This window comes from Mustela lutreola, chromosome 11 (genome assembly GCF_030435805.1).
Source record: "Mustela lutreola isolate mMusLut2 chromosome 11, mMusLut2.pri, whole genome shotgun sequence".
Lineage (NCBI taxonomy): Eukaryota > Metazoa > Chordata > Mammalia > Carnivora > Mustelidae > Mustela > Mustela lutreola.
In genome coordinates, this window is record NC_081300.1 from 24,071,068 (window position 1) to 24,087,133 (window position 16,066).

Below are 16,066 nucleotides of genomic sequence, written 5' to 3' on the forward strand. Positions count from 1 at the left end.
AAAGATGGGGAGGATTTCAAGAGGATGAGATGGGGGAGGGATAGGAACATTCCAGGAAGAGGGAACCATATCAGCAGCAGGATTTTGAAATTTACTTGGCTTGTCCAGGAAATTGAGTAATTTGATTTGATTCTCTTAACTACATCGGGCAATGACAGTGCCTGGTCACACTGGCCCTGTGGGTGGGTGCCAGGTGAGGCCACAGGGTCTGCTGGCTCTGTGGGGCTTCCCAGAGGAGCAGAGAGCCGACGGTGTCTGACTGTCGGTATATTGCGGCATGCCGAGGAACTAGGATAGAGTGCAGTGCTGGGCCCCGGCAGGAGCAGGAAGGCAAGGCAGCATGGGGAGGGGATTGGAATTTTTGTCTTCGTTTCTGTTTTTTTTTTCCTGAAGGCTATTCAGTGTGCCCAGGCCAGTGACCGAGGGCTTAAAGGTCAGGCTGAGAGAGAAGAAACCATGGCCAGTGGAGAGTCTGAGTCCAGAAGGCCTTGAACAGCAGCCTAGGATGTTTGGTCTCAAAGGGACTCTGGGAGCACTGATCCTTCCTGAACCTTGGCAACACCAGGTGTGTGTTTGAAGAAGGTAGATCTACTAGCTGCCGGTAGGACTGGTTAGAGAGAGACTGGGCCAGTCCACCAATCTATATTGAAAGGAACAGAGCAAATGTTTGGACCAAGAAGATTCCCATGGGACAGGGGAGAGGTGGTGGGGGAGGCAAGTGGGAAAGGATTTGGTGATGGCTTTGATGCTGGGTGACCGCAGGTCCTTTTTGGTCCCAGAAATGCCTACTTTATGCATATTGACGTGGTGTAGGTGAGTCCTGGAAAGCTGCCTTTCTGTAGGTCAGAAATGGCCAAGTGGGGGCTATTTCTTATGGTTCAACCTAATGCTTCCCTTCATTCTCAGATGTTTGGACAGAACATGACTTGGTCATCTAGTTGTTGAGTATGGAGGCATAGGAAAGTCCTTTCCAAGGTTCTGAGCTTGGTGACCAGGAGAATGGATGGTATTAGGAGTATTGAGGATTCAGAGGTGGGTGGGACCTACCTTGGGACCTACTCACACCTCCACATGACTCCATTGTCACTAAAGAGACAACATTTTTACCCCTGAGGGATATACTCAAGAATAATGCCTCTGAAGGTTTTTTTAGGAGCTGTAGCAGCCATCATTTGGGCTTTTGGAAAACTGCTTTGAATGGCACGACTCACTTCGGGGCGTGTGAGTTCGGGTGGCTCTGTTGATGTAAGGCCCTCTGTACCGAGGAACATTCCTCGGAGGTGGTTAGAGCAAGTAGCTCGTCAGCCAAGGCCATGGGTTCATTCTTTTAACTTTGTCTCTTAGATGATTGTAGATCCTTTCGGAAGAAGTCAGCCAGCCTCACAGATGGTTGCCTTAGTAGCAAAGGAGGCTAGACATGGGCATGTCTGTGGCTCAGTGAGGACACCTGTCCTCACTCATGGAGCCCTGTGTGTATGCCTGCCTGATTCATTCTGTATCCAGTGGAGAAGCAGAAATACCACTGGAATAAAGCTGTTTTTAGTCTTTTTTTTTTTTTTTAATAAAGATTTTATTTATTTATTTGACAGAGACAGTGAGAAAGAGCAGAAGCAGGGGGTAGTGGGAGAGGGAGAAACAGGCCCACCACTGAGCAGAGAGCCCGACACAGGGCTCCATTGCAGGACCCTGGGATCACGACCTGAGCTGAAGGCAGAAACCCAATGACTGAGCCACCCAGGCACCCCAAGCTGTTTTTAGTCATGATACTAAAAAGGTCTTACTTCAGTCCCCTGACTTCATGGGTTAAATGTAGGCCACGGTGTGCTGAAGAGGGAAATATGCAAGTAATTCCTCTCACTTCTGTTTCATGGGCCGAATTGTTGGCTGTGCCAAGGCATCGGTCCTCAGAGGATAAATGGCTTTGACAGGCAGACTATGACAGCAGAAGTTAGTTTAGTGAGAGTACATTTTAATTTTTATTCTTGAAATGGGTGTGCTGAAGAGGGACCCGCTGTGGGAGAGGCTGTGCAGGAAATGTTTAAAACCTGTAGGTCAGTCTGTTGCTGGGCAGGTTCATAGGAAGCGAGCCCTGGCTTCAGTTTTTGTTGGTCTAATAGTTAACTGTCAATACTAACAGTTAGTACTGCATCAAGCGGCATCATGTGTTCCGTACAGGTGCATGGGTGAAGAAGTCTAAGGACACCGGAGTATTTGGTCTGTGTTAAATATTTGATAAAATCAACAATGATCTGTTGGTAGTTTTTTCCTTTTTTGCACAAAGTGTTGTCATGAGGAAAGAGTATATGATGGTGGTGGGGGGGTCATCTCTGCAAGTCTCCCCTGGATGGCTTATTCCTTCCCTTCACGGTGAACCACCATTTTCTGGATGTTTCATTATGGAATCTTTAATATTTTGATTGAATTCCTTCCAAGAGAGTTCAGGAGTATGATAGACAACGGGAAAGATGCAGAAAACCAAATGAGTGTCCTCATTAACCTTCCCCTCCTTTTCAGCACTTTTCCCCTCTAACCCCACCTGCTCAGAGAGAAATTCAAGTTTTGGGATACACTTCCCAGACCAGCCCTTTGCATACACAGACCATGTCTCCATAGGTGTCTTTTTTTAAAACAAGGATCATACTCCATATGTTTTTAACTTACATCTTCCATTTAATATACTTCTATTATCTTTTCAAATCACATGTACTTCTCTACTATTCAGGACTATGAGACTCACAGGGATGACTGCATGAATGCTCTTAAACCCCAAGCCCCCGCCTCACTGTTGATAGAGACTTAGGTCAGTTCTCCAGTTTTACAACAACAGACCATGCTGCGGGCCACACCCCCGCGGACTCCATCCTGTACAGGTGCTGCCGGCTGTCCCGGTGTCCTCTTACGGTTCTGTCAGCTGGGGGCGTGTTCCTATTTCCTCACCTCTTGGTATCATCAGCTTTTAAATTTTTTTGGCCAAATGCATAGGTTAAAAAACAGCATCTTTAATTATCATTTCTTTTTTTTTTTTTTTTAAAGATTTTATTTATTTATTTGGTAGAGACACAGCAAGAGAGAAGAACATGGGCAGGGGGAGTAAGAGAGGGAGAAGCAGGCTCCCTGCTGAGCAGGGAGCTGGATGAGGGGCTCAATCTCAGGACCCTCGGATCATGACCTGAGCCGAAGGCAGCCGCTTAACCCACTGAGCCACCCAGGCACCACTTTGATGGTCATTTCTTGAGTCATGGTGGAGGTGGGGTATCTTTTAGTACGTTGACTGGCTCTTTGTAGTTCCTGGTGTCATCTCTTTCTAGGTTGCTCATAATTTGTACCTGATTTGAAGGATCTTTTCAAAAATAATGGATAGTAAACCTTTGTCAGTTGGTGAATGTTTCTTCTGCCATTTGATCTTAAAACTGTTTGTGGAGAGTCTTTAAAAAAATATGTTGTCGGGGTGCCTGGGTGGCTCAGTGGGTTGAATGTTGGTTTTGGGTCAGGTACTGATCTCAGGGGCATGAGATGGAGCCCCGTGCCAGGCTGTGCACTCACTGGGGAGTCTGCCTGTGATTGTCTCTCTTCTCTCCCCCTCCCCTGCCACCCTGCTCACATGCACTGTCTAAAAGAAATCTTTAAAAAATAATGAATGCTGTCAAATATATCAGTCTTTTTCCTTAATGGATTCTGAATTTTATGTCATGCTTAGGCTTTCAAATTCTTGAAAGTAAAGTATTTTTGGAGCCTAACAGTCCTGACATTTATTCAGTGATTCAGTAAGTCAACTAATATTAGAGTGTCTGCTTAATGTGTTCTGTTCCTACTGACTCCAGTATCCTTTCCTACCCCCTTAATTTCAGTTTGAGCTCCAGCATGTCACTGGCATTCATTCACAGTGGTGGCTTTTTACAAAATTGAATATTGCCCTGTTGGAAAGCTCAAAGTTAGGGTCTAGCTAAGCATTTTACCAACTCCTTCCAGGAACTCCACAGTTTCTATGGCACCTTATAACCTTTCTAGAGCTCTTTGAGCAGACTGGGTGCTTTTTTTGTTAACTCTGGGCCCAAACCATGGGCTTCAAACGCACCTGCTCTACTCAGGTAGGCTTGAACAATGACCAGAAGCAGGAGCTCTGCTCTCTACTCTCCCTTCTCCATTACACTGTGTGAATCCCCGGCGTGTCACTGAAGCTCTTTGTGTCTTTTCTCTCATTTCTCAGACGGAAGGCCCAGTGATGCCTTCTCCTGCCTCGCCTGTCACTGTGACTTTGGCTTCATGCTTCTTCAGGGTCTCGGCTCCGGGCTGTGTCCGCCCCTCCGGGCTCCTTGCCTACCACTTCCTCTGCGCATCTTTTCTTCCCATCTTTCGAGCCTCTTATTTGAAACCCCTTCAGGGCAGGCCGTTGGTTATTCATTCGGATTCTTCTGTTTCTGCAGGCCCTAAGATATGTCTGCCTCATTTCCTGGACTCTGTCTCTGCAGCTGAAATTAGAAACCTGCAGAAGCATCACAGATGCTGGAGCCTCATGAAGTCACGGGCTCGAAATAGCCCCAGGCTCCTGGTGGCAGGCTCCGCTGTGCTTCCGCACGCGCCCGTGGGGGGCGGCCCTGACTGGGTCTCTTGTTTCTCAGGCGCTTGAGGATGGCTCAAGCGCATCCTCCCCTTGGCCAGACCTTTGCTTTTCCTTGTCTAATTTCCTCCCTTTTTCCCTTTTAGTGTGTTTGAAGTTTTGGGAGCTTTTTTTAGTACAAACCTGTATGTAAATGGAGTTTGAATGGGGAGAGGCTGCGAGCAGACACGGAACACCAGTCTGGGGGCTCCTGAGCCCCGCAGCACAGGGTGTGGCAGTGAGCCAGGTAGTAACCTGTGGCTAATTTGACAAACAAATGGTGGCCTGTGGACCCTGAGGGCCTCCTGTACCAGGAAAGCCACAGCCTGTACCCCTAGAAAGACGACAGAATAGCAGCTAGATTTGGGCTGAAGTTTGGGGCTACCAGTCGCCTTCTGTTGCAGAGGCATCCCTTAATCTGAGTATACTTACTTTGCGGGATGGTCGTGGGAATTAAGGGATGAGTGTACGTTGAGTACTATGAAAGTGCCATCTGTAAATGGTAGTGATAGCTTTTCATATTTGTGGGAATTGAACTTGAGAATAAAAGGGCAGGTATGGGAATAAGTTGAACACATATGTTTGTAAATGCCCTAGGGGACTGAGCCGATGGAGTGCTACAGAACCGTGACCTGGTGTAGCGGGAGGGTCGGGGGGGGGGGCACGCACCAAACATTCGCCAAATGCTCCCTGGTGAATCAGAGCTGCCATGAGGGGCGCTGCCAGATAGTTAGCAACTCGTCTTCAAACCGCCAGTTCTGAGTGGTACTAGAGGACTCAGGCCTGTTGCCTTTGGCCAGGGACGAGTGGCTGCAGTGCTTCCATCGGCAGATGTGGGGCTGGTGCCCTTCCATGTTTTCAGGCAGGGCCCTCTCTTAGGACCATTTCCTTATGCAGGTGGCACAAGAGTCCCCAGGCTCGTATCTGCTGTGGGCTGATTGGACATCCCCTTCTTTGCAGAAGCAGGCTTACTCTGTTTGGGGTGTGTAGGTTGTGTGGGCTGTCCTGGGAACCTATTTCTTCTAGGATGGTTTCTATGGCAAAAGTGAATTCTGAGTTCCACATTTAGAACTTAGAACCAGCTTATTTGCATGTTGATAAAGAAAACCTCACTTAACGCTGTAGAAGGATGTGGGACTGTGTTGTAGGGGAAGTGGTGAGACAATGTGGTTCTTTCTGAATGGATCCAAGAGGTAGTAACTCCCTGGTGTTGCATAGTAATACATGCCAGGTCAGTTGTAGGAAGACTTTGGTACATAAAATGCTAGGAGGCTTCTCTGCTTTGATTTAAAAAATTTTTTGAAATCTTGGTTTAAAATAACAACAAAGATTTTTAAAAAGGGAGCCAGGAGTACAGCAGAAAACCCCCCTATGATGGGGTCATGGTGATTGCCCAGTTCAATGTAAATGCGGCTTGTAGAGCATATGGAAGTTGCTTGTTGAGTTCTAGATGGATGAGGGATGTTAGTCAACATCCTATAGATAGTGTTTCCTGGAATCCCTCTGTTTCTGTCCATTTGGGCTGCTGTAACAGAATCCCACAAATTGAGTTGGCTTGTAAACTCCAAATTCTGGAGGCGGGGGAGTCCAAGAGTCTGCTAAGGCCCAGACCAGACAGTCTTCTCCCTGCTTTCTCATGTAGCAGGAGGGGGATAATTCTGATCTTTTTAGCCCTGCGTAAGGGCTTCACTCGGGACCTGATGCCCTTCCAAAGGTCCCACCTCCAAACACCATCCCACTGGGGATTAAGTTTCAACATAATTTGGGTGGGACAAATAAGTTTTCCTCAGAGGAAGTGTTGGTTGTTTTTTCATATTTCGAACCCCTAAAGAAGAGTTCCTACAATGTGAGCTTCAGATGAATTTGAAGAAATGATACTTAAAAAGAAAGCTGACTTGCCTCTGGAAGGCCAGGTGACTGGCCAGGAATAATGGACATAATAGACACTTTTTCCCCAGTCGCGATTACCGAGGCAAGAGAAATCAATCTACCAGAGTCTGTTGGTGAGCATTTGGGAGAAACCAAAGAGGTATAGTACACTACCCTTCCCAAGAAGTTTATTCTGGAGATGGGTAGATGAGGTGCATATGTGGAACAGTGACTGGCAAAGACAGTATGAAATGAATTGCTTTGCCACAAGTCCTTTTTGGAAGCTGGGGAGTATAAATTATACATCCACGAATGCATACATTTTAAATGACCATGTGCTCAAACGTGTAACCCAGGTAATTAGGGAAACTGAACAATTTCTGAAGTACAGGCTTGAGCTTGAAAGAGGGCAGGAGGAGGGGTTGTGCAAGAGGATGTGTCAAAATGTAGCTTTTTAAAAGGAATTTCGTTGCTGTCTCTTCTATTCCTCATGAACTAACCTGGAGTTAAACAGAGAACAACACCATTGCTTTTTGTTAGACGGATGTTCAAGCTGCCTGAAATCCTTTGCCTCTGGTTTCCCTACTGTTGCCACCTCTGTTGAAGCTGCCTGGGGTGGTGACAAAAGGAATGTGCGTCGCATGTGTGTCTGGTAGCTCTTCGCACAGACACCTGCCACGTGAAGCTTCCGGAGGCTCCGTTCTGCTTGCCCCTTTATCTGGCTCAGATGCTGAGGAGCTGTGTAGGGTGTGAAGTCCTCGTTCTCGGTGTGGCACTCAGCGTCCTCCCCGGTCCGCAAGGATTCGGACTGAGGCCTACTGTCCTTTGTACACCGAACCAACAGTGGCCTTCAGGCGGGCCCATCCGCCCCAGCCTGGCTGCTGTGTGTCCTGCGTGAGCCTCCCCTCCCAGGACGCCCGTTTCCTGTCCTTGCAGGCCCTTTAAAGCTTGCCTCCAGTGTTACTTTTTCATCAGAGCTGCTCTTCCCTCTCCAGCTGGTGGAATCGCTGTCTGAGTCGGTGACGCCGTCACCTATGTTCCTGGGGCCCTCGGTACTTTCTCCTTGGTGGGTTTACGTGGAAGTTCTCCCTCCTCCCTGCTATAAAGCGGGCACCTAGCATCGCATCTGTTTTCCTCACAAAAGGCCTTCCTTGCTGCAAAAGGCACCTCCTTGGGCTGAGCTAGCCACTTGGGCTGGGTACTTTGTGCGTCATTCCCCGGCCCTTCCGCCTGCCCTGGGACACACCTGCGCCTCTTTGTGGCTGGTCTCACGTGCTCACGTGATGGTTTTCACTGAGGTCTGCAGAGCTGATGGACACATGCAGACGAGCACGATAGAATTCTATTATCCTTTGGCTTTACAACCACCTGTTCGATGCTGGCAAACCTCAGAATCCTACCCGGCTGTAGCCTCAGAAAGGCGCCCTTAGGATGCTGGGAGAAGGCTGAAATCCCAGCTGCGTCACTGGCCACATGCAGTTAAGGTGTTTGGCAATGAACTGTGCTTACGTTCACAGCTGTCAGACACACTAGACCTGCCACGGTTGCGGATCTCTTGCAGGACTTGCTGGAGAGGACCATCACTCCCGGCTGGTCTGATCTGGGGATGTTATAGAGTTCTATTCTGGTTCTCTGTTGCTGTATACCAACTGCTCCATTTAGTGGCATAAAACGATGTTTAGGTTTCGTGTTGCTGTGGACTGACTCGTCACACGCTACGTTGGCCTGCTTCTCTGTGCTTGTGTCTTGGGCCTCCACCTATCCACGTGAGACCTCTAGGCTCCTTTCCTAAGCCTTGTTCCTTCCTGAGCTCTACACATAAAGACCCACGGCTGCTGACGTGGTCAGCACGATTCCTCCAACACTGGCATTTTTACAAGGGCCCTCTTTCTTTTTAGTCCACAGGCAAGTGTTACAGAATTTCTTTTCTTAGGTCTTCAATACCTGCACAGTGTGTGGCATACATGGTAGGTTCTGAGTAATGTTGGGATATCGTCCAGGCTCAGCAGTCGGAGAGCTGGATAACTCGTGGCGCGCACAGATCCAGTGGACTACTGAGACGACTGCCTCAGGTTCCTGTGTAACAAGGGCGATCTCGGTGGTGAGTGGACAGAATACGGACTGTATCCTCTATGCTACCATTTGTCTCAAGTACACAGCCAACCTGTAGTGTGCATTTATGGGTATGTGTGCAGTCATGGTGCACTGACACGGATGTGAGGGAGTCAGTCCACTGTCAAGGTCATGGTGATCTTCTGGGTAGAGGGAGGGCACTGGGATGAGGAGAGAACCCTACACCGTAACTTCCTGTTTGTTTTTAAAAACCGAATGGGGACACCTGGGTGGCTCAGTCAGTTAAGGCTCTGGCTCTTGATATTGGCTCCGGTCATGATCTCAGGGTCATGATATCGAGCCCCGTATTGGGCACCTGCTTGGGATTCTCTCTCTCTCTGTCCTCCCCACTCCCTGCTCGCTCGTGCGTGCACACCCTCCCTCAAACAGAAACCCCAAAAAATAACAACGAAACAAAACAACCCCTACTAGGGGCACCTGGGTGGCTCAGTTGGCTAATGAGTAGGCATAGGCTGTAAAATGTAAGAACCGTATGTTGGGAATATGGATGTCTTCTCGAACTCCTCTACAAATATCTACAATAAAAATCTACAATATTTTATATCTAAAATTAAAAAAAAATTTTTCATTTGATAGATCGCGAGAGAGGGAACACAAGCACAGGGAGTGGGAGAAGAGAAGCAGGCTTCCCCCAGAGCAGGGGGCCCGATGCAGGGCCCAATCCCAGGACCCCAAGACCACGATCTGAGCTGAAGGCAGATGTCCAACAACTAAGCCACCCAGGCACCCCATCTAAATTTTTTTTTAAAGATTTCATTTATTCATGAGAGAGAGAGAGAGAGAGAGGCATAGGGAGAAGCAGGCTCCCCAAGGAGCAGGGAGCCCGATGTGGGACTCGATCCCAGGACTCTGTGATCATGATCTGAGCCGAAGGCAAAGGCTTAAACATCTGAACCACACAGGCACCCTATTAAAAAATTTTTTTTTAAAAACCATGATATGCTAGAGGTTCACAACAGTAAACATAGTGAGGCTCAATGAGTAGTCGGGATTTGATGGGTCACGTTTCTGTGCCAGAGATCAGAACCCCCTACCCCCTCCCCTTGATGACCTGGCTCTCACCTGACTCGTTTTTCCGCTTTCCCATGTCATTACGTTATACTCAAACTTAGAAAGTTTTGTACAATTGACAACTTTCCAGTCACATCGGGGGTGGCTGCCTATGGTATGTGTTCATTAGGCTCTCTTTGGGGCATACAACAAGAAGATGCTTGGGGCCTAGTGCAGTGTCCTTACCTTTCTGGAAGGAGAATCTCTGTTGGCTTCGCTGTAAGGCTGGGGACTTGCCCCGACGTTGTTGAACAGGCATCCCCGCCAAAGAGACTACTGCGTGACCCCAGAGGGCTGAGAAGACCTGGCCAAGCCCTGGGAAGGCCCGGTCCACTGGACTGGTGCCTGGACTGTCTTAATCGTCCACGCGGCTGTCCTGGCACCTGCCTCATGAGTGCTTAAATATTTATTCCAGCTAATGGATCCAAGAATGTTTTATTAATGTGGCGTTGTTAATCAGGATGGGGACGAGACTTTCTCCCTGTATGCTGAGAGTTAAAAAGGATTTATTAAGTTTTCAAAAGCAATAACGAAGATCCTGGAAAGAAACCTTCCACCTGGAAGGAGTTTTCCTGGGAGCAGCTGGGGAGGTTCCTTGGTGGGAGAACTTGAAGTTCTGAACAGAGCCCCGTGTGCTGGTGCTAATGCGTGGCTGCTTTCCTCATCTTCCCAGGGCAGGTGGCCACAACCTCTCTCCTTGCACCGTTAGGAACACTTGACCCTGGGCTCCCCCTGCCTTCACCCGCTCCACCGTGATGGCAAGTGCTTCAGGGTCAGCTCAGACGGCAGCGTCCCAAAACCTGGGGCAAGTGAAGGGGACTCTGTGCGCACAGAAGGGGGATGGAGACATTTCCGGAGACATGGCAATTTGTGGGGTAGGAGAGGCGATAGTTGTGTCCTCTGACCATTTGCCATGCCTGTGTTAACTGTTATGAGGCTCCAAGCTGAGATGGGAAATACGGCTTCTCCGGAGCTTCCAGCGAGGCGGGGGTCTGTTTTGTGAGGGGTTGTCCTTGCCCGGGGGCCACGGCTATGTCACGGCCGGCAGGCGCGTGTTAAATGATCTTAGCACTTTAGCGGGTGATTACATCGCCCTGTAACTTAAAGCTTCAACCAGTTTGGTTATCTCAGTGTCACAGGATGCGTAATTTTAAGATGGCGGTGATGGGTGAGTGGCTGGTACCACTTTGGAAAAGGATGTGGATAAAGTGGTCTTTGTTCAGCCTGGGAGTGGACATGGGCTGGTCACTAGCTAGTGAGGACTCTAGGTGTTACAGACTGGGGTTTTATGAAGTTCTAAAAAATATGTGTGCATGCTTTTCCTGACACACTTTTTGTTTTTCTAATTAAACTAACTAACGTTGCATTGCTCATGTGCTGGGAAGCAGCCGCTGACCACTCGTGATGAATGCTGCAGATGGAAGAAGCAGGAGGGGCTGGGAGGACCGTGATGTTTCTCATCACGTCAGGGGTTGTGTGGGCATGCCGTGGCTCTGAACTGGGTGGTGTGGAGGCGGTGGAAATGACTGGAAAGTGAGTTTCCAGTCCCTGCCTGGAGTGAGTTTGAAAATACAGGTTCTAGTCCTGATCCTGCAGTTGCACAGGACAAGTGAGCCTGTCCCTTAAACTTGCAGAGCCCTGCTTCCTCGGTCCCTTCCTTTTGCTGGAGATGGAATGATATTTACCCCCACTTACTGCTTAGAGGGGTTGTTCAAGCCAGGGGAAGATTTAAGGTCCTCTGAACCGTAAGCCAGTTAGTTCTGTTGTCAGTCCATCGCAGCAAGCATCCAGGTCCTCTGGTAGTATGGATCTGGCCACAAGTTCCCAGAAGGTAGAGCAGAGAACTCTGGAAGCCTCCAGCCAGACCAGCTGTGAGTGATGAGTTCCCCAGCCTTGAGGGTATGTAAGCCCAAACCAATCATCCTCTTTCGGCCAGAGATTTTTAAAAAATGGATTTGGAAATGGAGTTGGCGGTTCCTTCTCCGGGTCCTGTCCCCGTCTCAAATGGTGGGTTTTAGATTCCCGGTGAACACATTTTTCTATCAACCAATCCACTGTGAGGGACAGATAACAGAATGGTCCAGAGATGACGACAAAAATGCTTAACGTGGAGGTTAAAAAAAAAAAAAAAAGTATAACCCAGAAAGGAAAAGCTAACAGAGGACAACTATTCTGCTCTGTTGGAACTGACATAGAATTCATCCTGGATGAAGGACTAAGAGGGGACAGAGGCATTCTGTGTGCGCCCCCCCCCCCCTTCTCCCTTTACAAAGGAGGGAACAGAGGCTCGAGTGGATGAAATTCGCCACTAGGTGTTAGCTAAGCGATGCCAAGCATTGTTCTAAGGACGCTACACTCTATGACCTGGTCTCCTCCCATCGACAGCACCGGAGGGACCTGATGATAGAGGCCCAGGGAGGTTATGTAACCAGCCTAAGCCACACAGCAAAGAGGCAGACAGTCTGGCTCTGAAGTCATTTTGCTGTGACACTTCTGTGGCAGTTGTTCAGGGAAATGACAGAGTCCTATTCTGTAATTCGCTTCACATTGCAAATCACCCTTTTAGTGGACTGGAGCGGGGTGCCCGAGGATGGAAGAGTTAGAGACTGCTGCTGATCTCTGTGGGTCGAGGGGGGGTGATGCTTGCACAGAGGGGTACTCCCATCTCACCATCAGGGATATCTGGCCTTGGGGAGCAACCTTGTAATTGAGTCATACATTTTCAGAATGGTTGGCCAGTTGGAGGAAAGCCTTCCAGGGTGTGATTGAAAGTGAAGTTCATGTCCCCAAACAAAGAATGAATTCTCCACTTTGTCTTCATATCTTTGGTTCTCTGGTGTTCCTGTGTCCTCAGTAACCTGCTTGCTAAGCTGCCACCTTCTTCCTCCAATCTGAGTCTTTATGGTATTGGTGGGGTGTAGCTTTGAGTTCCATATCTAAACTGAAATGCGTATCCATGAGTTAGGGCTGAGCTCGTAGGAGGCAAAGCAGTTGGGGAGGGGATCTGGGAAAGCAGTTGGGGAGGGGATCTGGGTGAAATTTAGGTTCCACTCCTACAGTGACAAGGCCAGACAGTCTCTTAGGTAGAAAGGATCGGTGATCTAGAAGTTGTGTATTTCATCTGTTGGCTTACAGTTCTAGCGTTAAGCCGAGTCCAGAGCGAGGCTCTTGATCTTGAATTAGTGTGAGTTTTTAAGAATGCATTTTAAGTGTAAGAGACCTCTAATAATATTGATAAGTGTTCACAAAAAATTTTAACCATGTATTTGGGATTATCTACTAGAAATCTTTAGGGGGTTCTTTCTTGGTCAACCTGTTTGGTCTGTTGTGCACCTGAGCTATAATACTTTTCCTCTGTGAGGCTGAGTGACACCTGGGTCTTGGAGACTGACTATAGGATGTGTTTTGTGGTTTAGAGGGGATGGTGCTATCTAGCATTTTGCCTGCTTCCTGTTACGTTTGCCCTCTCTTCAAACCTCCTCCGGCCCTTGGTTCCTTCATAGGCCCAGAGCTTCATCACTTTTGAGGTTGGCTTGACCATGTTAAAGACGTTTCCTCTGAGCAGCTGCTCTCAACTGTTCTGTTTCCCTCCAAATGGCCATAAACAGATTTGTTGTAAGGATGTGAATTGCCAGCATACCACATTCATAGAGGTGTATTTGCATTTTTAGTAGGGAGTATTGCTAAACTAAATGCATCACCTTCTGGTAAAAGTTCAAGCTCTCTAACCAAGACTTTGGGGAACCTGAAGTAGGTGTCGATGGGGCAGGAAGAGCCGCTGACTAGCCATAAACACTTCTTTCTTCTGTGGCTGCTTCTCAGTAGAAAACGGAAAATTTCTGGAATCCAGGTTGGTCCCCCTCCTCCCCCCAACAGAGGTTAAATGGAGGGAGGATGGAGAAGCCTGCATATGTGAACCACAATAGCAAGTGTGAGTTGCACTGAGAACATTTCCCAGAAATAAGACTTTTTTTCTATGTCAGTCTTTTGTATCTCAGGGTACCTGATTGACCCCTTCCAAACTCCTAAACCAGCCTCCGAGTAGGATAAGTTTGTTTTGGAGAGTGCTTTCTCTGTCACAGTACAGGGTTTGTACACTTTGACAATGGGGATGTTCTTCTCTCATGGTGTTTTCGCCCCTTTCCCACCACCTTTCCAGTCACTTGTGGATGAATCACCTGTGTGTAGAGAATGTGAAAAACTAGCAGCCGCCTGAGCCATCAGTTAGCTTTTGTTGGCTGTTAGCAAGTTAGTTAAAAATAGATCTTTGTTTTCCCAAGGGTTCAGGATCCTCCTATGTGGGAGAATGGGCTAGACCGTCCCTTGGGCTCTGGGGATGGGGCGTCTTCACCCAGCATTGCCCACCGATCCGCTGATGACCATGGGTCAGGATAGTTTATCCCCAGGGCTGCTGACCCCAGTCAAGGGAGGGGAACCACTGGAAAGGCTGACGTCAATGCAGGCCTTGTCAGTGTGTTGAAAGGTGGAGGATGAAGGGAGTACTGGCAGAGCCACTTGAGAACACAGGAGATGCTTCCTTGGAAGGCATGACTGAACCTCAGCTGACTCCTCGCTTTCTTCCAAGTTCGGCTTGCCTCCTAGAGTCCTGAAAAAGATTTTCCTAGCCCCTAGCTAGGAAATGAAATGCAGGCCCTTGGACAGAATGGGATGGGCAGACAGTGGACTCAAATTGCCAGGTCCCCATCAGAGACCCTCTCTGGGCCGCAGACACACTCTGACATGCTGGGCAGGAGAGCTGTGCCTCTGCATCTGCTCAGGCCACTTAGCCCGAGAATGTGGCTCACTCTAGTACCTGGGTGGGGCTCTGTAGGTAACAAATATTCCACAGTTTGTTATCTTTAGCACGACTCCAAGTGTGAAGTATTTTTTTTCAGCTTCTCTTTCTGCCCATGGTCTTAATCTAGCACCTGCTCCTTCAGGAGGCTCCCTCTGAATGTGGCTGGCCTCTGAAGGCACGCTGGGGGCTGGGGGCCTCTTATCAACCATGACTCTCGGGGGCAGCTGTGGGACAAGTTACCCTGGGTCTCTGCCTGCCCTGCCATACTTGATAAAAATGTCTGCTTGGGAGCAAGCTGTGGCTCAAGAGCCCTTGAGACTGGCTCAAGAGACAGGTGGGAAAATGGGTGTAGCAGTGAGGAGGGGCTCCGTGTTCCATTTGCTTGGGTGAAGGTAAGGGCCTGGAGGGGCTCTCCGGGAGGAGGTCGTGTGTTCGCCGCCTCTTCCTTCACATTTTCTCCTTACACCTAGATGCAGGGCCTTTGAGAAAGGGTCGTGTCTTCACCCTTTCAGGCTGCTGTAACCATATCCTAGACTCGGCTTATCAATGTGATTAACATTGATTTATCACAGTTCTGGAGACTGGTAAGTCCAGAATGAAGGAGCCAGGATTTGGTGGCTGGTGAGGGCCTTTTTCCTAATTGGCAATCTTCTTGCTGTAATGTCCTGTGGAGGAAGGGCTAAGGAAGCTCCGTTAGGGTCAGGACACACATCTCATGCGCGGAGTCTCATGACCTGATCACCTTCCAAAGGCCCCACCTCCAAATACCATCGTATTGGGTATTAGGACTTAACGTGAATTTGGGGGGGCACAAACATTCGGTCTCTAGTAGGCACTTAACTGTGGGTCGTTAACCTAATCATTGGTATCAAATCATTATAGTGTTGAGCTACTTCAAGAGCTGGTTGGGACACGGCCCTGTACTCTTTCTCTCTAGGATTGTCTGCCCCAACACAGACGACACAGAATGAAAAGCAGGCATGCCCTTGGAGACTCCCCAGCTGGGCCTTTTCCCAAGGGTGAAATAGCAGGTGCTCTGCCCCACACAGTCTCATTATGCCCGAACAGAAGCTCATGCCTATCCCACGCCTCCTCTTGGCCAGGCTTCTCTAGGGACCTGGATGAGTGACAAATGTCCTTAGAGAAGAGGTGGCAGGCATTTAAGTGGTATCCGTTAGTGGGCTTTGGAGGGAAGATTGGCAGGTGTCTAAAAGAGAATGAGATTGCTCCATCCTGGGGCTGGAGAAGAAGCTCTGCCCAGAGGGAAGGGATGAAGAGGGTTTTCATCAGGCAGAGCTAACTTTCAAGTGGAGGTAGGAAGACTGTGATTGGTCTGGGGTGGGGGTGGCCCACAGGTATATTCTGCTACCACCTGCTCTGCCCTGGGGGGTATGTGACAGAATCCTGGGGAGGAAGAACGGCTGTAGGCTAAGTTTGGCATGTTTTCCTGGAACATGAATCTTAGATATTTGGGAGGGGGGACTGAAATATTCGAGACACAAATATTGAAGAGGTTTTAAAACAGATGCAAAATTTACTAGCTGCTTTTATGAAGCTTTTAATGAAAACACCTATTAAGGAAAACACACGTAAGAGTACAGCTTAATGACAGTGACCTA

The 16,066-nt window shown here is 48.6% G+C and overlaps 1 protein-coding gene across 2 annotated transcripts in view; it reads left to right on the plus strand.

Annotated features, from left to right (window-relative positions):
- MYO5B (myosin VB) overlaps positions 1 to 16,066 on the plus strand; it is a 345,627-nt gene that overhangs the window by 106,200 nt on the left and 223,361 nt on the right. The window contains exon 1 of one of the 2 annotated variants that reach the window (XM_059138812.1): positions 5,763 to 5,828. The exons of the other annotated variant lie outside the window; for it this stretch is intronic. Coding sequence (XP_058994795.1) covers positions 5,778 to 5,828 — 51 coding nt within the window. The 5' untranslated portion in view covers positions 5,763 to 5,777. Of the gene's footprint in view, positions 1 to 5,762; positions 5,829 to 16,066 lie in introns of those variants that run through there. 2 annotated transcript variants of the gene reach the window in all.